The following is a 27,124-nucleotide window of genomic DNA, read 5'->3' as shown; positions in this document are numbered from 1 at the left end:
TAGTCATAGGTGACAGTAGCAACATAAACACAGAACAGATGGTCACAGAAACACTGCCAAAACTAGGAGCACTTCTACCGGTAACCTTTAAATCCCAGTTAGGGAAAGTTACCAGAATTTAATCTGCAGTTAGAATACTACTTCAGTTAGCAACAGTTACTGTCAAACATGGCAGAGTGACAATTAGAAAATGAAGCTTCAGATCTCATACAAATTTTGCCTTGCTCTCAACCCATGGAATTCATTTATAAAATTTCAAATAAATAGAAAATTCAGAGGAATACAGAACCCCAGCTAACTTTACCATGAGGATAAATGAGGTCTTCTGAAGAGGACAGGCAAACACAGGAAACCATGTTTTCCCCTAACCTCATGACCCAAGACTGTTTCAGATGATCCTGCACTGACTCCGTTGCTTTCAAGACAAGCAATTTGCATAGATTCAAGTTAAGCCAGATTCCGCACTTCTAGAGCTCAAGAAGGTAAACTGGCACTCAGTAGAAGGGTTGTTTTCATGTAGCCACTTATTACCACACTGGCAAGGAAACAGTTTCATAATGCTTACAAAACAACTTGATAGACAAGAGAACTGCTATTTCTAAAACAAATTACAACAACTGACCATATATGGATTTATGATTTCAGTTTTGAAAATCGACTCCTTCATCTTGTTTTCCACTTACCTAAAAGTATGAAGTCAGACATCTAGAGTGAGAGATTGGCTCTTATCTCTAGACTCAGGCAACAAGCAGCTAAAGACTGAAGGTATGGTCAGGCCTGGGAACCCAGGGATAAAATTTAGAGTATTGTTTTTGAAACATTTTATAGACAACTTGCCAGGATATACATGTAAGTAAGTTAGGGGAAGAATTTGTCCTCCTTTCTTTGATAAGAGATAGCAAGGAGATAATCTGCTTTAGACTTTGGAAAGTAGATTAAAAAGTCAAGGTAAGTTCCTGAGAGAAACATTCTCTGTTGAAAATTTTAAATTTCAAAGTGGTAGTTTTCAATCCTGGATGCACACTATGGATGTCAAGGCCCAAGGGCCTATCCTAGACCTAAAGAATCACTAGGGAAGGGCCTCACACATCCCTATTTTTTAAAAAAAGGTCCTCAGGAGACTCTAATGCACAGCCAGAGCTCAGAACAACTAACTGCCAAGAACTACTCTCAAGACATATTCCAAAAAAAGACAAGACCATTAAATAACTCAAATCCAGAACTCAGGATCCCAGGATCAACAACACCTGAAAACTGAATCCAGAGTGTCTGTTATTTCACATTTCCCTAGCAGAAAGGTCTCTACGATATAACAGTAAGCAAGCATATCCCAGTCTCTTGTCTCCATTACCAAATTAAAGGCCATAAATTTTTCAGCTAAACAATCTGGCATTAACATTGTAGCTCTAGTGCTGACAGGTGGCACAGCCTAGAGGTCAGAACATCAGCCAAGAAGTTTCTGCTGCTGATTCATGCTGAATCACAAGCAAGTTGCTTACCCATCGTCCAGAGTGGTTGACAAACACCTCCAGAAGGGTAATATATGGCATTACTACAGAATCAACTGACAACAAATTGAATCCAGGTGAAATTAGTAATTCTGAATAAAAGGAAGAGAGAGGTGGTATCAGAAATGATGTTACCGCCAGTGAGTTACCTAATTTATACAAAATGTACTTATAAATATTGCCTAGTAGTTAAGAATTCACTTATAAATGACCCTATTCCCTCTAAAGCCTTGGTTTTCTCGTCTGTAAAACAAGTCTAGTCCTCTATCCTCTCTCCTTACACGGTCATGAGAATTAAGAGAAATTTCTGTAAAAGCCTACCCCACTGTGCACAGCTTGGTGCACAGTTGTTGCTATTTTTTGAAAGTCTATTATTAATAAATCTAATTCATTCTGGTCAAGAGCACCCACTAGACTTCCAACAAAGCTATATATACCAAAGACTCCAGCCAATAGGCCCAGAGTTCTTCTAACTTCAAGTGGTTTTTATTGAAGGCTTCAAGTCACCTCAACTTTCAAAGCCATCGAACCTCCAAGTCGATCCACTTACAGCTCAGAGGCATTCTTTTTTTCTTTTCTTTTTTTCCAGAGGCATTCTTCAAGGCAGATTACCACTAGTAATCTGGCTTCTGGTACCAGAACAAGAGGAAGAGTGTCAAGACATATCTGTCACCAAACTCAAAATAACTGCTTCATAATACCTGACCTCTTAACCTCCATGGAAGTACCATTCTCCGCACAGGGAGATACGGCAAGAGCCCAGTTCTGGGCCAGGGTCCACTTTTTGCCCATAAACTGCCTAGCCGTTCTCTTGCCTTTTTTTTTTTACTTCCTTTGCTCTTTCTAAAAGACTTTCCCCAAACCCTAACTCACCTCTCTCCTCTGGACTTTATTCGTGGGACAGTCACTGTTTAACACTCTTAGAAGTACACCTTAACCCTTTCAAAACAAAGCCGTGGGAATATATCCAAGAAAAGGAAAGTTACATGCATGTTTGAAGCAACTGACCAAGGCAAAAAAACTGTGCTATGCTACTCTGACCGGAAAGATCAAATAAATCTCAGTAGCCAAATTTACCTATATCCTGTGTGCATAAAGGACAAACTTAAGCCAGACGCAAGAAATATTCAAGTATATTAATCATGTAGCTAGGAAACAAGTAACTATTTGACATATATGATTGAGAGAATAGAAACCAGAGGTTCTTTCCTCACAGGAGGGAGGGAAAGGAGAGAGAAAAAGGCATCAGATATTTAGAAACTGAAAAACTCTTGTTACTTTGACAAAAGAAGGGCAAGTTATGTCTTTTCACCTTACCCTTCCTGTTCTTCCTTCCACTCAGTACTCTGAAACTCAAGAGGTCCTTTCAACAATTTCCAGCAGAATCAAGTACACCAAGTGGTCAGCCAGCTTTTGAAATTACAGACATCTTTTTACGAAATCATGCTGAATTTGAGTGTACCCTTTTGTTAGAGCAACCATCTAGAAGTTACTTTTTAAGAGGTCCTGAATGGTACTTGCTGTGACAGCACTGGTCTGTAATGTTCCGAAGGCAGCATATGCAACCTTTCATTTCAACCTTAAAAATTAGCCAATATCCAGTGTTTCAATTTTTAATTTCTTCCTACACGACCTTTGAATTTGTTCCTCAATGCAATGGATTGAGGATGAAGAACTCTGTACTTCACTACAAACCTTCCTTCTTGCTAAGGGAAAATACATAGCAGTAGTCAGAAAAGTAGGCACCAGCAATGGCAAACATGGTCAAACTTTTTAACAAATACATTAAACAAAAACTAACAATACCAGAGGGTGCTTCTGTGTATTTCATAGAACCTAGGAAAAGTCTTTTACATGAGTTTTTACTTTCTCCCTCAGAAGTTTTCAATTAAAAAGGGAAGTGTTTTAGGAGCACTTTACAGTATTTAACTGTTAAAAAAAAACAGAAATCACTTTAATCAGAATGAACCCAACGTGCAAAACCCCAAAATTAGTCTACATAACACTGCCTGACATAGCCTGAGAGTCCACACTAATCCCTGCCTAGATATTTAAAGCATATATTTATTATTGAGACACCTGAGTTCCATAAGCAATCTCTAGTAGCCCTTGTTTACTTGGCACACCAAGTTAACAAGTTTTGCTGTATCCAGCAAACTCTGAACTCAAGTCAGCCTTACAGTTGTTTACTTTCATTTGTTTCTAAGTCAGCCTTACAGTTTTTTAATCTTAAAAAGTTTTAAACAACTGGACCTCCACATTTGGGGACTCCAAATGTTCCCCTCTCTGACACACTTCCACACTCCCACTGAAAACATCTTCCTACCACTGCTAATATAATCACAATACAAAAGAGCAGAGATTACAACTCCAGACTCTGCCAACTCCTAAACTCCTGGCCTCTCAACTTTTTCCTTCTTTAGATGAACAATACCACCTTGCTGGCCAGGTTAGTGACTTAAGAATTCATAAGTAGCCCTCGATGAATGGTAACTGTTATAATCATGATGGTCACAATTCAATATTGAGAGGCTTGACTCAATATTAAATTAAGTAACAAAATCTTTCTTGTGAAAAAACACTATTGGAACTTAACATCAGGAAATAGGCATGACATGTATTTAGTGCATAACAGGTGTCAGGTATTCTAAGCCCTCAGGTTCACTTGTTTGCTAAATCAGTTTATTTAATTCTCATTATCTCCACCTTTACAGGTAAGGAAATTCAAACACCTGCTCAAGGTCTGGCAAATCTAAAAAGACTGAATCCAGAGCCTGTGCTCTTAAACACTACTCCATGCTGAACAAAGCCGTCCAAAGACGAGTCAGTCCTCTTCAACAGAGAGATGGCTCTGGGGCCAGGTTATTAAATATGAGATTTGAGTTTGAAAAGTCCTTGGGCCCCAGCCTCCAGTTTAAATTTGAATACTATTCAATGATAATTAAACATTAAAGGGCAGAACGACTTAGTGGTTTTCGGAGCGAAGACTGATGAATCAGACAAACCAGGTCTTAAGGCCTGCTGTGAGGCACATAGTAGCTAGGCCACCTGACCTTTTTCTGAACCTGTTTTCTCACGCGCAAAATGGGGATAAGAATAGCACCTACTTCTTCACCAACTGTTTCGAGTATTAATGCAAGGATTTACCTAGTACAGGGCTCATTAAATTTTAAGTAATGGGACCATGGAAAATGGAAGAAAGGTAGTTGGAACCACAGGAGAAAACGGAGCTCCGTCGCTGGTGTGACCCAGCAGACACTAGGGCGAGGATCCGCCCCAGCCTCAGCGGCAGTCGCCCCCCGCCCACCGCAAGGGGAGCCCGCCCTTACCGCTCTTGGGTTTAGACTCGCCGGCCGGCCCCGCTGACGCGGAGCGGGGCGGCTGTTGCCCTTTGCTGCTGCCCGAAGAGGCGGAGGAGCTGCTGGAGCCGCTGTTCTTGTCCATGTCGGAGGCGGAGGCGGCGGCGTTGGGGGAGCTCTGCGGCATCAACGGGGGCCTCGGCGGCGGCGGCGGTCGGAGCGGAGCGGGCGCGGCAGGGACCCAGGCTCATGGCGTTCGGGGCCGGCGGGGGTCGGCGGCGGCAGCGGTTCTCGGCCTTCATGGCGACATTTTTCCCTGCTTCCTTACTTGGCTTCTCAAACTGGAAGGAGAAGCGGCGGGTGGGGCTGTCGAGCCCGGTGGCGGCGGTGACCGAAGAGAAGGAGGAGGCCGGGGCTCGGAGGTCCGGGCCGGGCCTGGCGGGGCGGAGGCTGCGGGGAAAGGGGAGGCGAGAGAGGGTGCGCGAGCCCCGCCGGCCGGCCGGACACGCTCTCCCGCCGCGGGGCAGGAGAGAGGGCTGGCTGTCTTGGTGTCGGGGACCGGGGTCTCCGACACAGGGACCGACACTCGCCTCTGGGCCGAGGCCGAGCTGCTCCGGGAATGGCGACGAGTCGCCAAACAGCATCTCGAAGAACCCGGATGGACTATATATAGTGGAGCTGTGGAAGTGAGGCACTCTGGGAAGTGTGGTTTCGGCTCTCGTCCAGGTCCAGAGATTTTTTTTTTTTTTCAGTGTTTGAGAGGGCGTACAGAATGATGGGACTTGTAGTCCAGGTTTTAGTCTTAGTACGCTGAAAGTGTACTGTATAATAATATACACGAATAACCCATCCAACATTGGAATACCTGTGGAATTCCTTTATTGACTCGTTGTTTAATTTATAGTTCTTCCACTAGTATTAATATCAACTTATTTATGGCTTTTATTGTATCTCCTAATAACAATAATGATGACAATAATGGCAAAACCTTACATCTAATATACTTTGCAGCACTTCCTCATACAATACTTCATTTCATTGTTAATAAGCCATTTATTAATGTAAGCCATTGTTAATAATTCATTTCATTAATAATAATTATTCAGTGCTTAACGTTAATAGGCACTACGTTGTATACTTTGTATGGATTGTCACACTTAATCCTCACAATAACTCATATAAAGACAAGGAAACAGGCTTAAAAAGGTTAGGTCATTTACCCACAGTCACATAGCTAATAAATGATGTTCTAAACGACCTGTGGAAACTAAGACTTAGAAAATCATATATGTATTTTTGATGTATCACATTATATTCATCTGTACTTTGGAAAATTATAAATGATGCCCTCCAACCATAGCATTTTGAGAGTCAAAGGATTGCATGCACACACTTTTAAAAAAATGAACAAGTAATTTTTCTCAGACTAGCCTTAGCTAGTTCAAAACCTATTATAACCCAAGCACTGTGCTGAGCACAAGGAATGCCAAAATATATTAAGACTGAGGCTTTTAATATACACCTAGTTTCTTTAGGTAAGCAAATAAGAAACTGCAGTGGCTAGGCCAGCACTCACCAAGGAAAAGGCCACACTCAGTTCAAGCCCAAAGATCATGAAGCCCAGTGGTGAGAAACCAGACAGGTATGAGTCTGGCATATCCCAGGCTCTCCTTGATCTGGAGATGAACTTGGACCTCAAGACCCAGCTAAGGGCGCTGAAGATAACAGCCAATGAAATTATAGTTGGTAGTAGGTGGAAAGCTATTATAATCTTATTCTTGTTCCTCAACTAAAATCTTTCCAGAAAATGCAAGTCCAGCTCATTTGTGAATTGGCTCCTATTAATTATCATGTTATACAAAATAATAAGTATATGTCAATTGATTTCTTGAAATTAATGGTTCTAAATGGGATAAAGGATATTGAGTACTAATCTCATGTTTTTAAATTTTCTTAAAATGCCCTCCACCAGTCCTTGTCTTGCTTCACCTTTTCCAATTTTTTCCCCTACAGATTATATCAAAATGAGAAAAAAGCTATATAATGTTGATCTGGAAACTTAATTAGATCTCTAAAAAGAACAACCCCAAAGCCTGAGATCCATGCTTATGTATGACTAGAATTGGAAGATATGTTAAGATTCTTTTATTAACTTTTATTTCCTTTAACAAAGATGTAAGAACTCTGATGACATGGATGACTCATTCTTTCCATCACTCTTAAAAATAAAAGAGAGGGAAGGAGAAATCCTAGTGCCGTCCTTTCAAAAAAAGCAGAAGGCAGGTGACCATCTGTCAGACTATATTAAACCAGAAAGATTTTCATTTTCAAAGTAGTTTCTTACAGTTCTTGACGCTTTCTCCTTGTAAAATATTTACAGCAAATATACATTTAAATAGGGAATCGAAGCAGAAACAGAAATCCAAGCAAAACTCACACTTCCATCCTCTTCTGTGCAATATGGTCTACATTACCATAGATAGATAGATAGATAGATAGATAGATCGATCGATAGATAGATAGATAATAGATAGATAGAGAGATAAACCAAATCTTTCTTTTCCGTTTATGTACTCCTAGGTTCATAAAATAGAAAGACCAAAGAACAGTCTTTCCTGTCTAGTTTTTTAGTCTAGTCGATGTTTCTCAAGAATGGTCTAGAATGGTCTGCAAATTCTTTGCATCAGAATTACCAGAAAAGTTTGGTCAAACAAAGATTCCCAGTACCCAAACCAGATTTACTAATTCAAATTGTCTAGTATTTCGGGCCCAGGAATCTATATTTAAAAAATTAAATCAGTTAATTCTAATGTGCACCAAAGTTAGCGAGAATTGCCTTTTACCACACTGTACTTCAGTTCCCCCTTTCTTCACCAGAAAACCGGAGTTACTAGCTATTCGGGGAGTTAGTACTGGTACTAATGGTTGGCGAGATTCAGAGACATAGCCGCTGAGATAGGCGGGGGTGGGGGTGGGGGGTGCTCTTTCTAAGGTACGCTCATTCCTGATGAATTCTATATTCATTAGAGAAGAATGAGGAAAGGATTTCGGGTACTCAAAGACTAAGTAACCTCGGGATCCCAGAGGTATGCAGAGGTCCTTAATATCAGGTTTCAGGACGCGTTTGATTAATAATGTCTCCAGCCGGCCGCCGTCGGCCGTCTAGCGATGCAACGCGACGCGCTGTCCGGCGGTTGTCACCTACTAGATGGCGGCCGGCGGGAGTCGTCCTCTGTGGGGCCACTGCGGCCGTAGGTGGTCGCGGGTGATGTGGCGCTGTTGGTTCCCCGGGCTTTGTAGCTCCTGGCCCGGGAGTCCGCTGGGTGCGAGGCTCTTGTCCCAAAAGAAGCAGGCATTGGAAACGCACTTCGGGTTTGAGACTGTGTCGGAGGAGGAAAAGGGGCGCAAAGGTAAAAAGGGGCGAGAGGGTGGATGGAGGGATCTGACCGTCTACGATCTAGTTTCTTCTGCCCAACTAAGGGTTGATTTAATGGCCCGTTAGCTCCGATGCTGTAGATTGTGCAGTCAATCCTTAAATCCAAGGAGTCCCCCCAGTCTGACTCTGCAGAGCTTAGACACCTCCTTTTTTTTAAGCCAGAGTAATTATCACTAAATCCCATTAATTTAACGTCTATAGCGTGACGGGCACCGTGCAGACGTTTTCAATTCTCATTTAAACTTCTTGATGGTGGGTATTGTTATCCCCATGTTACACATAAGGAAACTTAGAAGTTAAGCAGGAACTTGCCCAGTTTAACATACCTAGTAAGTGGTGGAACCAGCATTTCAATCCATTTTGGTCTGATTACATAACCCTTATTCTTAACCTCTTGCTAAAGGAAAAGGTCATTTTTTATGGAGAGGAAGAAAGAAAGCATCTCTTTGTCACAGCTTTCAAATTTGCCAAGTAGGAAGAATAGTAACTTTTCTTTATTTTATTTTTATTTATTTATTTTTTTTAGAGTTCTTATGAGGATTAGATGTTTTCATACATTAAAATTAAAGTATTTTAAACAATGCCGGACACTTTGTAATTGTTCAGTAAATATTAGATATTATTGAGCAGTTTCTTTGAGTCTGGCACTGTACCACAGTCATGGGAAAGGAAAAGAACTGTTTTAAAACTCCCAACTGTGCCATTTATAATGGGTAAGGTATTATACCCATTTTTCAGATGGCTAAGGTGAGGCTCTAAGAGCTCCCTTCACTTAGCCTATGGTCACCCAGGAAGTACAAGAAAGAGCCTGCAATGGAATTTCCCATCTTCTTAAAGACTACTATATTGTATTACCTCTCACCTCAACCTTACTAAATACATAGCTCTTCTGTAACTCTTTGAATATAGAATTTAAATTAACATTTGTTTCACTGTGAATCCCCAGAAAGCTAAGAGAGTGGCTCATTCACGTCTATGTTTTCAGTGCCTGATGCATATTAAGAGTTTGATAACTGCTTGTCAAGTGAAATAAGTGGAGCCAAGTAAAACAATAGTAAACTATTGAGAACTTGAAACCTTTTAAAATACTTTAAATTAATTTTTATAAACATAATCCAATGAGGTAGGACTATTAGCCTAGTTTTCTAGAGGATGATACTGTTGAAACAGATATTAAGTTTCTTGCCCAGCTTTTGCTAGTAAATCACAGAGCTGGCATTTGAATCTGTATGGGCTGCTTCCAAAATAATGACACATAATCTGTGTTTGGTGCTTTACAATATATAAAAAACATTTCACACAATGGTAAGCAGGAAGGATTTACCCCCTGAGCTAAACACGACATAAACTTGGAGAGTAGGCATTCAAGAGTGAAGTAAAGGAGGAGCTCTCTGGTCCACTGATCAGCAGAGGACAGTAATGTTTTGATCTATTGGGCACATTTCATCTGAGGGACTAAAAATCATCTCTTCATTACCAATTCAGCCTTACTGCAACTTTAAAGTGTTTTGAATGGTAAATACCTTCTCTCTCCAGCTAGACCAGATTTCACATTCTGCCTTGATCCTGTGGAGAAGATTCATGAAGACTCTGCAGTGTGACTTAGCCCCGATTCACATCTTGCCATCCATCTGCCCACCAAACTGGCCCTGAGGTTTTTCTCAGTGTTGCAGGCAGAGAAGAGTTGAGGCCTTCCCATCCATTAGAAAAATTCCACACATACACCATCCTCTAGGAAACAGAAACCTGTTTAGTACCAAGTATGTGCATGGAATGATTATGAGTTAGTGGTCCTAGATAAGATAACTAAGACAGTATAAAAGAGGCTGATTTCTGACATGAAATAATATAAATCTTTTTTAAAAGAGGTAATAAGGTATAGATTTGGGTGTCAAGCATTATGGCTTAGATTCCCTTGCAAAGACAGGCAATTTCAGAGGGGGAAAAGGCTTCCTCTGCTTTCATTTAGGATGTTCTCAAGTTAATTTTGTCAATACCACAATTGTGTTGTATTTCTCTATTGTCAGTCTATCAGGTGTTTGAAGGTGTGGCCAAGAAGTATGATGTGATGAATGATGCGATGACTCTTGGTATTCATCGTGTTTGGAAGGACATGCTGCTCCAGAAGATGCACCCATCTCCTGGCACCCACCTGCTTGATGTTGCTGGAGGCACAGGTAATGTCCATGTCAGCATCCTTGGGTACCACTGAACATCTTTTACAGATATTAGTTTCTCTTTTGGAATGAGCTAGCTCATCCACCATTATTCTAAAGATGATAGTTGAAAATCAATACACTTCTAAGAAAGGTTTACTCTTTTTAATTGAATGTCGATTAAAAGCACGGAATATCAGCTTTGTGCCTATCACTTTTCTAAATTTCACAGGATTATAAAGTAAAAAGGCCAGATTTTTACTCCAGTGACATTTTACCATCTAAGTGTTTTACCTTCTGTTTAACTTTTAACCCACTTTCCCTCTTTCTCTGAGTGGAGGAGAATGCCTTTTATCTTATTACCAAAGCTTTGTAGGCAGCCTTTTTTCTTAATACACTATTACCTCAAATATCAAAAGTTTAGTTGTTTATGAATGCTCCTTTGTTACTTTGTGCACACTAGGCATTTGGGGAGAAAAATAGGTTTCTAAAATGCATCTTAGTGATATTACATGGTGAGTGAACATGTTAAATTACATTAGAATAAAATATAATGTCATAATATGATCATCTATACCAACGGAATAATATATAATAATCTCCATATTTGAAACATGTTTATGGGCAACTTTGTTGGTGTTGTCCTCTCCCCAAATGGAAGCTCAGAAGGCAGTAAGATGCCTTGCTCAGTGGAGGACAATTTAGCAGAATCTATCAAAATCTAAAATGTTTTAATCTAGGATCCCATAATTCCTATTCTAGATATCGAGTCTAAAAAAAAAAAAAAAGAAATTTGCACAAAGATAAAGCTGCAGGAGGGGTTCATTCAGAGCTGCCTACATCTCCAGTGTACCATAACCAGTAGTATTTCTCATGCTGTCAACTTCTCATTTAGAAAACGTAATTAAGAGGTAATCCCATATAGTTAAAAAAAGACATTTAAAAAAGATATAGCTATACATACATTCACTGTATCACTTTTAATAGTAGTAAAAAATCAGAAATAACCTATTCCTCAATAAAGAAATGGCTTTAAATTAAGATACATCCATTCTATGAAATATTATGAGGAAAACCTATAAATACTTAACAGAAAGTTCTCAAAGACATGAGGTGGGAAGAAAAAGAAAAGTTGTCTCACAATGTATATGATACTCATTTGTGTGTTTCAATTGTTTCATTTGAGTACATATAGAAAGGTGGCTGGAGAATACCTAATTGGATGAAGAAACCTGAAAAACCTAAGGACATATTTCTTGCAAATAGTGTAAGGAAAACCAAGATAAGGAAACAGCATTATAAGAAAGGAAATGTGATCCTGAAAAGCATTGGGTTTGCCCAGTGTTTACTTTGTCACAATAATGTAAACACTTGATTTTCAGCTTTGGGACTCAAACCATCAACAAAGCACAGAAGACTTAATTATAGCTATAGAACAAAGAAAATGTTACTAGTCTTGACAGAGTAAAAGTACAAAGTTGAAGAAGTCAAGAGATACATCTATAGTTGATAGAATAAGAAAGAAAATATTGATAAGTTTATTACTCTAGGTTATAAAAGCATCAATGAGGAAAAGTTATATGACTATATTGAGAAGACAGAGGTATGCACAGATGGGGTCAGGATATTATTAAAAATTTGGTAAGTAAAATATAGCTGTAACCAACAGAAGAAACAGCTAAAAGAGTTGGGAAAGATGGTCTTTGGGAAACTGAACTAGGAGTGGAGGTTGTGGGACAGGGAATTGTTACTTGTAACTATACCCTTATGTTATTTTCATATATTATTATTAGAAAAGGACTAGAAGGCTGCATACTAAGCCCATAACACTTGTTATGTCTGGAAAGGGTGCGGACAGAAAATGAGACTTTCATAGTTTATTCTTATGTTGAGATATTAAGTCTTTTATAGTAAAAATATGTCCATATATTACTTATACAATTTTTTAAAGAAGTTTCTTTAAAGATTCTTAGAAATTCAAAAATTGCTGTTAAAAAAAAATAGTTCTTGTAGGGATGAATACAAATGTAATTTTCATACACACTTGAACTCCCATACTTTTGTTGCCCCCTTTGGGTTTAGAAAATGCTGGGGTTTTGTTTTTGTTTATGTTTGCATATTTCCTCCTGTTGGCTTCCCACAGGTGACATTGCAATCCGGTTCCTTAATTATGTTCAGGCACAGCATCGGAGAAAGCAGAAGAGGCAGGTAAGGGCCCAGCAAAATTTATCCTGGGAAGAAATTGCCCAAAAATACCAGAATGAAGAGGACTCCTTGGGTGGTTCCCACGTCATTGTCTATGACATCAACAAGGCGATGCTAAAGACTGGAAAGCAGAAAGCTTCTGCTCAAGGATACACAGCTGGTAAGTTCTATAGCAAGTAGACAACAGAGGATATGTCTGTATGTTTTTAAAATAAGACGGAATATGGAAAATGTTGAAGTGCTTTATTTCCATCTTTCAGAAACTTCTAGGTAGGCAAGAGTTGAAAGTAATTTGTGCGGGTGAATCCAGTTTGTATGGTTATGTACATTATTACACCAATCTAGGGAGTTAGATATCAGTCCTATGTAATGGGGGAGATGACCAAAGCCCAAAAGAGTAACACAACTTAAATGGCGATCTGAATTGGAGCTGAATCTTCGTATCTCAGCTCCTGGACTGAGACAGAAGTTTTACTTGCAGTTCCCAGCAGGTCCCCAATGACCCCAATGTCCTGCTCTTGAGCCATTGCATTCCCCTATTAGTGCTAGGATGGTTTGATTGATGTAGAAGCCGAGCAGGTGCACTGCCCTTAAAGAAGGGACTTGCTCTTCAGCCACAGGAGTGCAGTTAGCTGACAATCTCCAGCTCTTAGCACCTTCAAACCCTGCCTCAGCTTTCCAGCCAGGCTCTTTCCTGATGGCTGAGCTCTAAGGAGCTCCTGGGGCCTGGACAGTTCCCAGGCAGGACTCCTTGTTCCTGTGCTCCCTGTCCATAGTCTGAAGCTATCATCAAGGTTTAACAGCTTTCCCCATGCTTCCTCTTCCTTTCATCTTTTCCTGTTGTCTGCCCTACCACCTCCCCCCGCCCCCCCAAAAACTTTTTTACTAAAATGTTTATAGTCTAGGATCCCACAATTCTAATTCTAGAGATAGAGTCTAAAAAACCCCAAAAACTCGTACAGAAAGGGTTCAGTCAGAGCTGCTTACATCTCCATTGTACCATAACCAGTAGCATTTCTGCATGCTGACAACTTCCTATTTAGAAAATGTAATTAAAAGATAATCCCATGTATTGAAAAAGATATTTGAAAAAGATATAGCTCTATCTCGGCATCAATTTTTCAGAAGGCCCAACTGATAAAACTGATAAAGTCGAAGAAACACTCGGAAACAGTACAGTAGGTTCTGAAATAATGTTTCTTTGTTTGTCATTTTGTTGTAATGTTGATGAGGAAAAAAAAATTCACAACAAGGCCACTATCTGTGTGGAATTTGCAAGTTCTCCCCTTGTCTGCGTGGGTGGGTTTTCTCCAGGGACTCCAGTTCTCTCCCACATCCCAAGGTTGCACACATGAGGTGAATTGACATGTATAAATTGTCCCAATCTGAGCGATGGTGGGTGTGATAGAAGGGTGTCTTGTCCACGATTGGTCCCACCTGCAACCCTGACCGGGAGTAATCAGGTTAAAAAATCATTATCTGACTTGTTTTTATTAATCTTTCTTAAATGATGTATAGTTCCCATTTATTTTAATGTTTGATATTAGAAGTGTTTCAGGTCTTTATTTAGAAATTCTGTGATGTTTTTGTGACCAAAAATATACTGTAGAAACTTAACTCTTGTTTTATATCAATTAGCCTATGGTAAAATTGGTTTCATTATACGTGATTTCTCTTAAAATCGCAGTTTCCAAGAACCTATGGATGATGATAAGTGAGGCCTTACAGTACTTTTAAAACTTCCCTACCACAGCGCTCTCAACAGCTGATAGGAGAGTGCCTGCATATTTCCAGGAACTCACTGCAATCTCAGAATGGATTATTTGTGCCCTAGCTTAAAGATGTACTTTTTAACATTTGGCTTTCTGGGGTTTGTTGTTGTTGTTGTTGTTGTTGTTTTGTTTTGTTTTGTTTTTTAATACTTTGAATTACTACTACTCCTGCCCACCAGATATTTTCGAGTAGAAGTAATGATCCTGGCAGCTGCGCCATATTTACCCAGCTTTTCAGAGCTGCTGGACTATCCTCTCCCATGCTGGCCAAGCTCTGCAGGCAGCCACTGTGAGCCCAGTGGCAGTGGCGTACAACAAAGAAAACAAAGTCCCTCAGGTCAACGTCAGCACTTCTCCCCGTCTGTGGTTATTTTAACTCAGTTCTTTCTCCTCCTCCTTCCCCCACCCCCAGAAGGAGCTGCCTATATGAACCGCAACTCACTTGGCCCTCAAAATGAAGGGCTCTTTTGTTAACCCTCAGCAGTGACCAGAAGGCAGACAGTTGCTGGTGTTTTTAGACAAAGGCACTATGTTTCCTTACTCCTACTGAAAAACGTGTTTCCCTTCTCTCTGGTGCTCAGCCATATAGAATGGAGAACAAAGACAGAAATGATAAGCGATGTTCCACTTCTGGGATCAGCTCTTCTGTAGTAGTATAACTACTTGCCCTTCAAGCTCCCCTAACTGCCGAGACAAAGCCACCTGCAAGGAATTGTTAACTGCCGCCTAGTACAGTTGTCTTTATTTTTCCTCCTTGTTTTATCAACTTCCACTAACAACGCCTTTGCAAAAAAAAAATATATATATATATACATATATATATATGTATCATACAAAAATAGTTGAAACTAAGTAGGAGTATCCTAGTAACTCTTTAATAAATGTATAAGGTAATATGTAAAGGCATTTTTATGTGTAGCACTGTTATATGGGCTTTTTAAAATGTTTATGTATAGCACTTCCTCCCCAAATGGAAGTTCTGAGGGCAGCAGCCTTAGAAAGATTATTTGCATGTGTTCTAGAAGTGATATATTTGAGAGAAAATTTGCATTTCCAACTTCAAAATTCTGGAAAAATGTTATAAAGTAAATGTTACCCATGATCCCAACATCCAGAAATATTAAACCCTTCAATATTTTAATAGATTTCCTCCATATCTTTTTTCTAATCATTTAATTTTTGTAAAATTAAGAACATATATAATTTATATTCTGCCTTAATTCAGAACTGTATCATGAGATTTTTCCACATCATTAAAAATTCTTTAAAATCATTTTTATGATATTCTCCCATATGGATGTTTCATGAGTAATATCAATCTACCTAACCAATAACCAATTGATCTGTAATTTTTTTAACGTTTTCACATATAGCACAATATTGTCAATCCTTATTTGTAAATTTTGGCATACATTCATTAATTTTTTTTAATGACTATTTAACCTTGTACAAGTTAAACTCTCTAAATTTCAATCTATGAAATGGAGAAAATAATAATGATCTCATAATAGGAGGTACTATATGATAGCTGTTAAAAACACAGGCTCTGAGATAAAACTACTTGCGTCCAAACCATCTGTGTGACCTTGGACAAACTACTTTAACCTCTGATACTCAACTTTGCTCACCTGAAACATGGAGTTGGTCTGAGAATATGATAAGATGATGTATATGTATGTATAGTAGACCCCTCCTTATCCATGGGGAATACGTTCTAAGACCCCTAGTGGATGCCTGAAACCTTGGATAATACTGAATCCTATATATCCTATGTTTTTTGATACATACCTATGATAAAGTTTTAATTTACAAATTAGGCACAGTAAGAGATGTCAACAATAACTAATAATAAAGCAGAACAATTATAACAGTATACTGAAATAAAAGTTAGGTAAATGTGGTCACTCATTTCAGTGGTCCATGCTAAAGTCTTCCTGTAGGCTCAATGCTTTCTCACGCAACACGTTGCTGTCATTTGGAATTCATTTCTACTCATGTCTTCCACCCACAAATTTAATGCCTTTTCCATCTTAACTAAGCACTTATGATGCACTGTGGCTATACCTTTTGCAGTTTGAAGTACGACAGCAAAACTAGCGTGAATTTCTTTTTCCTTATTCACAATTTCACAGAAGATTTGTTCTTATTTTAGATCTTAGCACCCTGGCATACTTTTTTTTTTCTTTCCTTATTAAATGGAAGATGTTCACTTTCACTTAAAGGAAGAACTTCATGGCTTTTCTTTGACATATCCAAATTCCCACACTACTCGTGTGCCCCAGGGCCATTATTAAGAAAAATAAGGATTATTTGAACACAAGCACTGCAATGCCCCAGATGGCTACTGAGTGACTAACAGGTGGGGAGCATATACACTATGGAGATGCTGGACAAAAGGATGATTCATGTCACGGGCAGGACAGAGCAGGACAGAGTGAGACAGAGCAAGAGTTCCTCCCATTACTCAGAAGGGTGTGAAGTTTAAAACTTGCAAATTGTTTATTTCTGGAATTTTCCACTTAATGTTTTTGGAGCCCAGTTGGCCACAGGTAACCGAGACCACAGAAAGCGAAAGCTTGGATAAGGGGGCGCTGTTCGAAAACGATAACACAGACCCTGCCATCAACGGACTCAGTAAGCGGTAGCTATGGTGATGTCATCAGTGTCCTCCTAAAAATCAAAATAGCTAGGTATGCTTGGTTTGTTTTGCCGAAAGGTGGTTTTTATTTCCCTTCCACTATAGAATCTTCCTTGTATATCATCCTATGTCTAATTAGCTGCAAAATGAATAATGTCGAAGCAGAATCAGGACCCTAGAAGATGTCACCACCCTGATGGGGGATCCCTTGGGTGTTTTCTGAATTCACGACCAGACTTGGGGGTCTAGACACTTTGATTCTCTATGACGTCAATGGAACCAATATAGCAGTGCTAAATTCTGTACTTAGAATACTCCCAATAAACTTCTGAAATAGGTACCATTGTTAACTCCATTTCACAGATGAGAAAACTGAGGCAGAGTAGTTTATTCAAGATTATACAGCAAATAAATGGTGAAGCTAGAAACCCAGGCGGTCTAAACCTCAGGATCTGGGTTCCTAACCACAGTGCATTATACAGTACACTATACAAAACACACAGTTTGGTAAAAATTGCTTGAAAGCAGGCATAACTAAGCAAGCATCAGGTTTTACTCAGAGCCTTGGGCCATGGACTTCCCCTAAACTTCAGGGATACCAGCTCCAAGTCCTCAGGATTGGAGAATGCCCATGAAGTCAGTGGCTAAGAATCCAAGAGAGAAGATAGGTGTGTGATGTTTCCTGACACCACTTCTTCCCCTCCACCCCATCCCCTGCTCTTTAATTACCCCCGCCCCCACTTCCACCCCTGACCTTTGGATGTTGCAGTTTCCCCTTAGGAACTGGATCTCTGAAGGCAGGGCGTCTCCTCCCACACGTTTGTGTTGGTGGCGTGCACCCAGACCTGGCGCCCCCAAGGCCTGGCACCCACGGCGCTCTGAGGGGGCTGACACACCCGGGACCAGGCGTACCCGGGGCCTCGCGCACCTGGGGTATGGTCTGTGGCTCCACCTGGGGTGTGAAACTAGGACCTCTTGCGTGTAAAGCAGATGTGCTAACCACTACACTATGGAGCCACTCTCCTGACACTACTCCTGATACCAAATGTGTGGTGTTTGCCTAGCACCAAACAGTTCTCCCAGTTCTCCCACACCAACTAGGTGTCTGACAATTCAGTTAAATTTTGACAGTTAACTACCCAGAGTTAGCATCAGATTCTACAAGTTGAAGACTCAGCCCCACAAGACTGCCCCTACCCAGAAGCTAGCTGCTAATGGGGTGTCCAGGCTGCCCACACTTTTGTTAGCTGACCACACATTTGGGGGTTTGGGGGGTTCCTACAACTCCCTCCTCAGGTTTGGCAGTTTGCGGGGTGCAGAAGAGACAGCCACCCAAACTGAGATTAGAACTATTTCTCTTTCAGGACTTTCTTGGGTATTGGGAGATGCTGAAGAACTGCCTTTTGATGACGACAAGTTTGATTTTTACACCATCGGCTTTGGGATCCGGAATGTCACACACATGGACCGGGTACAAATGGCTGCATTTTCAGCTTGTGTGATTCTTAGGATATTACTTCCCCTGGAGTAGCTCCACAGTGAATGAGGAAGGATGAAGAGCTGAAGGGCTCAGCTCTTGAGTAGAATGACAGTTTCAGGCTTAGGGACCTCAATCCTTTAAGTTGCCAGTATTCCCAGTCACAAAATTGATAAAGACCAAAACCATAGAGAAAGTCCCCATAGGAGCCTTTGTTGTTTAAGTTGGTACTTAACATCTTTGAGACTATCAGTCTTGCTCTGATATTTCATCTGTTTCTTCTCATTTGTGAAGCCGTCTGACCCTGTGAGTTTGCAGATCACAGGCGTTTCCAAGGCTGTCGCAGAAAAAAGCACTCATACACCATTTTGGCACAGATTAGCTAGTAAACTCATGGTTCCTCTGTAGAGAGAAGAGAATGTCCAGCTCTTAATCTGATGCAACTTTTTCGTTTCTACTTTAACGTTCTGTCCAAAGCATTTGAAGACAATGTGCAAGGCATCAACCAGTTTTGTTTCTGGAATGTGGGCTCCAGTTGCCTGATTCTCCTGCTCTTGGTAGGACATCCTTTATGGTGCTTTTAGGTTGGTTTTTATGACCCGTCCTGTGTCTGCAGCCAGTTCATTACTTCTTTTCATTAAAAAAATTTGGAATGAATTCAAAGTTCGAAACAAAAAAGGGTGTATCAGTGAAAGTCTTTCTCCCACCCTTGCGTCCCAACCATTCAGTTCCTCCTCTCCCTTCAATCGCCAATTTCTTGTGTATCTTTATCGTTACAAAGATGTTTTGTATGTATTAAATGTATTTATTCTTTTTTCATACCAATATTAACATATGAAACATTTTCTCATTACTTTTTTTTTACTCAAAAATACATCTTGGAGATTTTTCCATGTCAGTATATAAAGAACACTGGCCCTTTCTTTTATCATTTTTCAATAGCCGCATAGATTCCATTTGTATAGATGTTCCATAATTTTACCAGTCTCTCATTAATGGTTAAGATTCTTCTAATCTTGTGCTGCTCAAATAGTACTGCAACGAATAACTCATATGCATGTCATTTCCACAGTAGAAGCATTTCTGTAAGATAGATTCCCTGAAGTAAAATTACTTGATCAAAGAGGACATCCATTGTGATTTTGATAATTCAAAAATTGCCCTCCATGGGAGTTATACAATGGTGAGTCAGTTTAGATTACTCCAAGTAACCTCTTCATGGGTAGCAGAAGGCCTATAAAAGTTAGGATAGTTTAGGGTTATATCTGTTGTTATAGCTTCCCAACTGAGGATGAAAAGAGGAATCTGTGGGAAATAACTTATATAATGCTCGTAGAAACTGAAGCTGTTTTGGCCTCATGGAATTGAATGAGGTCTGCTGAGGAGTGTGTTCTCTTCTTCCTTTTCTTGCTCAGGCACTCCAGGAAGCCCATCGAGTCCTGAAACCAGGAGGACAGTTTCTCTGTCTGGAGTTTAGCCACGTGGACAATACCTTCATATCCAGGTTGGCATTGTTACCAGGGCTGGACTCTCATTGTCTAGCCAAGGGTTTCCTATCCCAAAATGGACGGAGAGTAGCCAGTAAGCTATAAGCATGAACCTCATAGTTTAGAGTCCCAGACTCCCCGAGGTTGTGACAGTGCCACCTAAGAGGTCAGCCAGTTCTGAATGACAACACCTAGGCTAGAAGAGTCTCAAACCAGCAACTGGAGGATGCAGTCAGTCCACAGATATTTTGGTCCACAAATAAAATATCAGACTCCTGGTATTTTAAGAAGTTGACTTAGATGTCCATAATTTAAAAATCAGGAAAGTTTACATCAAAATCTGAATTTCCAGCTTCACTTGAGAAATCAGATATATGGCAACACCGAGTAAGCTATATTCCTACGTGGCAGTAGTCAGAGCTGAGGAGTAACTGCCTCCTCTCTATTTTTATAGTACTTCCTAACTGTACCTGTCACCACATCCTTAATACTCCCTACTAATCTTATACCTGGCCCACTTCACTTATTTTAGGTTCTTGTTTGACCCTTATATTTAGGCATTTAAGTTTATGATCCCAGGCTTAGATCTTCTTCCTTCTTATCAAGGGTCATGTTCCAATCTTAATCTTTTCCCCTTTTGTTTAGGCTTTATGATCTCTATAGCTTCCAGGTCATTCCTGTCCTGGGAAAGGTCATCGCAGGAGACTGGAAGTCCTACCAATACCTCATCGAGAGTATCCGACTGTTCCCATCCCAGGTATAAAACTGCTGTAGCTTACGACAAATACCCTAACGGTGAAATCCAAAGATTGCTATATCTTTCTTTGTGTTGTAGGAGGAGTTCAAGGAGATTATAGAAGATGCAGGTTTTCGGAAGGTGACTTATGAAAATCTAACATCAGGCATCGTGGCCATTCATTCTGGCTTCAAACTATAACTCCTTCACCATCCTGGACCTTGAACCCGTCACATCCTGTCAAATGCCTGCAACTGAAGGATAATCAAGCTAATGAGACCAGCAACAGAACATCTCCTCTTAAGGATATGTGCCTTGTTCAGATGTGACCAATCTCAAAGTAGAAGAAACAAATTCCTATCACTTTATTGGAACTTTCAGTAAGAGTTGCTTTAGGCCTTCTCCCTATGGCATCGTGTCAGTATCTTTTGCTCGATTTTCCTTCTAATTTTTTTCAGCTGTGCAGTGTGTGATTAAGGTAAAACCAGCATTAAAACTCAGTTTTGAAGTGTTTGTAGTTTCTCTGCTGGTGCTGCATTCCATAAGCTAATGATGATTTGAATCCGAAAACTTCCTAACTGTACCCAAGTCAGCCTTTCAGCCTGGAATTGGTTGAGGACCAAAAGCCAGGCCCAAATCAGAGGGTTAATGATCACGACTAGAATTATGTACTGAACCACTAAATGAGTTTACAATTTGTACGATATTTTTTTTTCTTGAGTGGATAAGGGAAATATATTTGTCATCATCATGTATCCTATGCTCTTTTACCAAAAGCCACTTTTGTGTCCTCAGTGCCTGTCATGAAAACAACTCAGTTCCTCATCAAAAGAATAAATGTTGAGACTAATATTGTGTGCCATCTGTAATTGAAAAATAAAAAATAGAAAAAAAAATGTAACAGCAAACTCCTGCTTTCATGTCTTACATAGGGAGCTTCTTTGTCAGAATACATTTGAAGAAAGGGGTTTACAGCCAAAAAAATGTTTGATAACTTTATCTAGCCTAACTCCCTCCAGTACTCAGGGGCAGAGGAGGGCAGAGCTCTCATATCCCTAATACAGTCACTGATGTTTAAATGAGGCCATATTCTGAGTGTGGATAAAGCTTAAGGTTTTGTGGGGCCTTGCTAAGAAATTGCAGAAATCAACCTGTGAGTTGGCTGGCAGTTTAACTGTAAATAACTTAGTTCAGGGCTATCTGAAAAGGCTTCAGATATGCTGCCTCTTGGCCTCGTAGACAGTAGGGGTCATTTATCCACCTCATTCATAAGACCTTGCCCTGTCACTGAAAAGCTTCCAGATATAGCTAGCTATATGAAACTATCTCAAAGAACAGCAACTAAGAGCATTTAATAAAATTCTAAACCTTAGAAAAGCTTTAGCTTATTTTGTTGTCAGTTAGCTGGAGCCTATTGGCCTTTAAAATTAACAAGGAGCAGGCACTGGAAAGAACTTCATAAACCATCAACCCAGTCCTATCTCCAATGTAATTTTCTCATATCTGCATCAAAAAATAAAAGTTGCCACTTCCTGGAAGTAGATATGGATCTAACCAAATCAGAACCCCCAATTTCTAGCTGCTTGTGGACTTAAGTGAGCTCCAGGGTCTGTTGCTGGAGACCGTTTGAAAGTAAGGTTAACAGAACAAGATTTATACAGTTTTGGAAGCCAAATTCCTGTTTGGCTTCAAATAGAAATATAGACAGGTCACTAAAGAGGGAAGGGAGACAATACAAAGATTAATTATGGGAACATTTTCAGTCCGCTTATATAAATACAAACCCAAATCACCCCAAATGCAGTACATCCTTTCCTGCAGAAAAAAATTTCTCCCATTCTGCCACAATATACACTAAAACATTTTCACCTTTTTATCCCAAAACTTTCCATGTCCTAACATAGCTTAACTTCACTGAGAGTCCTAAAATCCCAAGTTTTGATAAATAAAAATAATCTTCCAAAGATGTTACAGACCTAACACTGCTTTTAAGATGGAGTCATTCATTACCTATCATTTTGAACCCGTTTTCCCCTTCTATGTAGCAATAGCCTGGCTGCTGAGAAATCCTAATTGTAGCTGACACACCTAAGACCTAAAACAAAAAGGCTTACCTCTGAGCATAAAGGACTCAAAAGCCAGGACCATCCTTGGAACTTCAAGTCCCATACGGGTATGGGTTGTTTCAGCCTCTGGATTATTTCCTTTTTACTTTCAAGAGCCAAGTCTGCCATATTTGCTTTTCTTAAAAGACAAGTCTTCCTAAAATTTGTACCAGGAAACCTTTAATGGTTATTTATCCAGCCTTAATTGGGTCTTTTAATGAAAGCCTCAATTCACATTTAATTGGGTTTCTGACCACAGCCATTTGAAACCCAGCACAGCAGGCTTAGACATTTAAATTCCAGCAGACTTCAGTAAGAATCACTTGTAAGGCCGCTGCTCAAAACCTCTCATTTTCCCTTTTAAAACCACCTGTAATCTTTAAAGTTATCTTTTTGGAGCCCAGCAGGGAAAAAGGATCGCTCAGAGCTCAAATTTCTCATTAGCCAACTTTGTTATTAGCTAATTTCCATTTTACAGCCACAGAAAGCTTATGTGAAGTTCTACCACACATTGACCACCACCGCCTAAGGCCTAAGGCCCAGAACATTCTATATAGCAACACTTAACAAAATGAGCATTAAGGATAACATTTATCGGATTAGGAATAAGATTTAATACAAGTTTCTCTGACATGCACTTCTGAATATTATTCTACCATGTACAACAGTTGCCAACAGGTGAAAATTAAAGACTCCGAAGTACTGAATAGGATCATCTACCACATCCCACAGAAACTTAATTCAGGGACTCTCCCCCACTAACCTAGTAGGGGACCGATAGGCCATCTTCACCCAGAATATTTAAACAAATTGTAACTAACACACACTTCTCCAACGGATTTATTATTATTATTTTTTGGAAAGGAATGAATTTTCAGGAGAGAAAACATGGGGCAGAGAGGTATGGAATAGAAAATAAATACAAATGTAAGCTGTTTTGCTAATTGTTTTATAACCACAACAAATGGGTACAGAGAATGCCCTGTACAAACAACACAAAGGTTCAAGATCAAGGTGTTCCTTTAGGCAAGGCTGAAGATTTCAGTCTCTGGTATTTGGAATTTAGGCTGCAGTCCTTGGTTTTGGATGGATCACTGGGTGTGTAGCACAGTCCATGCTTTTAACCAGATTTGAACAGAAGAATGGCCACTTGGCCCAGGTAGAAGTAGATGAAGTGTTTGGTTTCATGTGTCACGTAACTACCGAAGTTCCTCCCCACGATGCAGTGCCAGGTGGGGTTGTACTTCTTGTCAAACTCCTGGAGGGGAGAAAAAAACACCAGAATTATAGTGCTAAACCAGAGTTTACCCCCTGGGTAAACAGAGCCTGTAGGGGAAGAAAGAAGGAACGTTAGCATCTGCAAATTCTTAGAATGCAAGAATGTTTCCCAGCTCCAAGTCGCCTACATAGTGCATTAATGCAAACATACTTGCAGTCTGAGCTAAGCTTGGATGGGGGCTGGGAGGTAAAAGGCAGAAAGGGCAGCCTCAGAGACAGGGTGCTTTGTTATCGTGGTATTCCATGGTAATTCTACCTTAGTAACTTCTATAATATTCTTATTCATTGATAGTAGGTGACGTCAACAGTTCTAGTTTATCATGTTCTCATGTGTAAACAGAAGTAAACTATCTTCCTATTGTACGTCATGCACCCCAAAATCCAAGAAAATGATAAATACCCCATTGGAAATCGTTCCTTAACTGCACTCCGCTATCATTGATAATAAGATTTCAAAAAGGACAAGTTTCAATTAGTATCTAAATCACTGGGGACCAAAATTTGAATTTAAGGGGACAAGACACTCCACAGCTTCTATAAAAAGAATGCTGGAAGCCAAACTTGACAGCCACCTGGTCATATTTTCCCCTTAATTACAATTTCAACAGTCTCCCTTTCCACATCTATCCTAATACTAATCCAGCACCCAAGCCACAAGGATAACAAATTGCACAACAATTTTCCCTTATTCTCCCCACCCCAAGAGGCTCTGGGGACCAGAATGGGCCTGTTAATTTCTTCACTAGATGACTATAGGCAGGGGCCAAATCTAATTCTTTTCTATAAAAATCTTACAAGTCTATGGTAAGTTACACATAATTTGGCTACTTTCATATGGTATGCAACGTGAACATCTTTTAGCTCTATTACAGGAGTAACAGTCTTACAAGCCAGACGACCGCACTGATGCGTTTGTCAAAAAAGGTGTTTTTGTTTCTTCTGAAATCTTTCATCTTCTCATTCTCCACTGGAACCCTCCCACGGCTTAGGCTGCCAGCTTTCTTCCCTTCCAGAAAACATTGCTGGAGAAGTTGGCAGTCCTGCCAGCTTTCTTCGGATTGTCATTTACTAAGCCCCCACCCCAGGCCCCAACCACCACCACCACCACCACCCACTTTCTCTCAACTACCGACTAAACTCCCCACTGGAAGGCTGGCAAGATCCCCCTCCGGCCCGGCTGGAAACACCCACGCAGCTCCCCCCTTCGGAACACCCAGATGGATCCTAAGCGCAGGAATCATGCAGAAGGGGAAACTGCTGCTCCCTGATCCTAGAAACCGTTGCTAGGTGGCGCTTTCCCCCGCGGAGCTGGGTAATAAAAAAACTTGGGGCGCCGAGGTTCTGGTCTTCCCAAGAGGAGCGCAGAATTCACTTGCGTTCTTTCTGGAAACCTCTACACGCGAGCTGCCCTGCGTGCCCCCCAAGGTTCTCTGCCAGGCACTCTGAGAATGCATGATCCAAGAGAAGAAACTTGAGTCGTGACTTCCCGCAGCTGCGCGCAATCAGCCCGAGCCCCTCACCCGCGCCCGATCCTCACCTTCTTAATATGAGCCGCAATGTCCTTCTCTATATTGTATTTCTCCAACGCCTGAGTGGCACACTCCACCGAGTCCTGTTGCATCTCCTCCGACATATCGGCATTTTTGATCACTGCCTTTCGGTCGCACATGGTTACCTGGGGGGGAGAGGCCCGGGCAAGGGATGAGGAGTTGGTGTGTGGGCTGCGCCTGAAAAGCACCAGCAAAGCAACCCTGGCCCACTCTGCCCTCTCCACGCCATCCCGGGATGACGCCCCCGCCCCCCACCTCTTCCCAGGTGGCGCGAGCTGCACAAACAGAACGGCGGGAGAAATCCCGCGAAGAACGAAACCAGTTAGTGAAGCACCCTCTGTGCCCCCGAGTCTCTCACAGTGGAGCAGGGGCTGGCCGACTGCAACGGTCTCCTGGGGGAGGGGCTGGCGAGGCTCAGACCCAGCGAGAGATGCCGTCGCTACCGAAGCCGTGGCGCATCTAAGGAGCCCCACACCAGCCGGCACCGCCTAGTGCCTACGCTCCGCCCTGCTCCCGCCGGCCCCGCCCCCACAAAACATCTCTATTGGTTTGACGCAGCCACCAGGACTCTCCCATTGGTCAATGGGCTCAATGGTTCCCTCAGGATCTTTCTCCTGCATTTTGTTGCAGACCACAATGCACTGCTCGTGGCGTCGGTTGCCCCGGCAATGGGCCGCACGCTGTGAGGCCCACACACCGCGAAGGTGGAGCTGGGGCGCGGTTGTGAGAATCACCCAGCTACTAGAGGGATGCGAGGGGAGCTTCTACCCAAGAAGTGATTCCAAATTTACGGAGGTTGTCCCAAGGTTTGTTCTCGAATAAGGATAGTCCGATCCACCCCAGGTAGAAGGATTTACGGATGCTGACTGAGGTGGCCAATCCCTTCACCGAAAGGTTCTCTCTGAATCAAGGCCGACTTTCTAGACAAATAACCAGTGCAGTCGCAGAAGAGGAACCCCAAGGCTTGGTTTAATGCTCTACTGTATCATTCTCGAAATTCTTTTTTTTTTTTTTTTTTTAAAAAAAAGAGACCCCACATTTTCATTTTGCATTGGGCTCAAAAACTTACGTAGCCAGTCCTCCTTTGAAATATTGGGGAGTGGTTCCCCAGTACTAGGAGAGGGTTTCCTTATGAATTAAAGGGTTATCCCCAAAAGTGGGATATCTCCCTGCTGGGCAATGCAGACTTCCTTTGGGGTGGGGGGCAGGCCTCTAGATGAATCCGAAATTGCTGATTGGTGTGTGTGTGTGTGTGTGTGTCCAGGGTGGGGCTTCTTGCTCCGATGAGGCTGCCTTTTCTGTGTGGGAGTTCCTTGGCTGGGGATTTATCTCTACCGCGGAGTTGCCCTAAAGAATAGAAAGGCATCCCTCAGAGGTATTTCCTCTGGCTTAGGGAAGCTAACCACTAAGTGGTTAAAAAAAAGCAGGGTCTTGGGGGTTTAAAGCAGGGTCAGTTCTGGATTTAAATCCCAGCATT

The 27,124-nt window shown here is 41.1% G+C and overlaps 3 protein-coding genes across 5 annotated transcripts in view; 1 reads left to right on the top strand and 2 right to left on the bottom strand.

The window, feature by feature from the left end:
- Positions 1 to 5,454, bottom strand: part of RNF10 (ring finger protein 10) — a 28,589-nt gene extending 23,135 nt beyond the window's left edge. The window contains exon 1 of the mRNA XM_016127166.2: positions 4,838 to 5,454. Coding sequence (XP_015982652.2) covers positions 4,838 to 4,994 — 157 coding nt within the window. The 5' untranslated portion in view covers positions 4,995 to 5,454. The remainder of the gene's footprint in view (positions 1 to 4,837) is intronic.
- A 2,529-nt stretch (positions 5,455 to 7,983) lies between these two features.
- On the top strand, positions 7,984 to 21,615 carry COQ5 (coenzyme Q5, methyltransferase). Its single transcript, XM_016127207.2, has 7 exons — positions 7,984 to 8,217; positions 10,271 to 10,420; positions 12,543 to 12,764; positions 18,379 to 18,485; positions 19,907 to 19,995; positions 20,624 to 20,735; positions 20,814 to 21,615. Exons 1-7 carry the CDS (start codon positions 8,016 to 8,018, stop codon positions 20,913 to 20,915), a joined length of 984 nt encoding a protein of 327 aa, XP_015982693.2. The 5' UTR covers positions 7,984 to 8,015; the 3' UTR covers positions 20,916 to 21,615.
- Positions 21,616 to 23,632: 2,017 nt separating this feature from the next.
- Positions 23,633 to 26,143, bottom strand: DYNLL1 (dynein light chain LC8-type 1). 3 transcript variants are annotated; one of them, XM_016127212.2, is made up of 3 exons: positions 26,006 to 26,143; positions 25,635 to 25,772; positions 23,633 to 24,077 (listed from the first exon to the last, which is right to left on the bottom strand). In XM_016127212.2, exons 2-3 carry the CDS (start codon positions 25,764 to 25,766, stop codon positions 23,940 to 23,942), a joined length of 270 nt encoding a protein of 89 aa, XP_015982698.1. In that variant the 5' UTR covers positions 25,767 to 25,772; positions 26,006 to 26,143; the 3' UTR covers positions 23,633 to 23,939. The 3 variants fall into 3 exon arrangements, with proteins under 3 accessions (XP_015982698.1, XP_015982699.1, XP_015982701.1); XM_016127213.2 differs by having other exon boundaries at positions 25,903 to 26,040; XM_016127215.2 differs by lacking the exon at positions 26,006 to 26,143 and adding an exon at positions 25,982 to 26,000.
- Positions 26,144 to 27,124: the final 981 nt, after the last annotated feature.

The sequence above is a fragment of the Rousettus aegyptiacus genome, unplaced genomic scaffold, assembly GCF_014176215.1.
Source record: "Rousettus aegyptiacus isolate mRouAeg1 unplaced genomic scaffold, mRouAeg1.p scaffold_m13_p_5, whole genome shotgun sequence".
Lineage (NCBI taxonomy): Eukaryota > Metazoa > Chordata > Mammalia > Chiroptera > Pteropodidae > Rousettus > Rousettus aegyptiacus.
Note: the sequence above shows the minus strand (reverse complement) of the source record. Positions and strands in the feature narration are given on the sequence as shown.

What these genes read in the sequence shown, in the direction of transcription:
- DYNLL1 (XM_016127212.2), bottom strand. Translation starts at nt 25,766, where the DNA reads ATGTGCGACCGAAAGGCAGTGATCAAAAATGCCGATATGTCGGAGGAG. An exon ending in TTGCGGCTCATATTAAGAAG is followed by an intron (nt 24,078 to 25,634) that starts GTGAGGATCGGG and finishes TCTCCCCTCCAG; the next exon opens with GAGTTTGACAAGAAGTACAA.
- COQ5 (XM_016127207.2), top strand. Translation starts at nt 8,016, where the DNA reads ATGGCGGCCGGCGGGAGTCGTCCTCTGTGGGGCCACTGCGGCCGTAGG. An exon ending in ATGTCACACACATGGACCGG is followed by an intron (nt 18,486 to 19,906) that starts GTACAAATGGCT and finishes TTTCTTGCTCAG; the next exon opens with GCACTCCAGGAAGCCCATCG. An exon ending in TCCGACTGTTCCCATCCCAG is followed by an intron (nt 20,736 to 20,813) that starts GTATAAAACTGC and finishes TTTGTGTTGTAG; the next exon opens with GAGGAGTTCAAGGAGATTAT.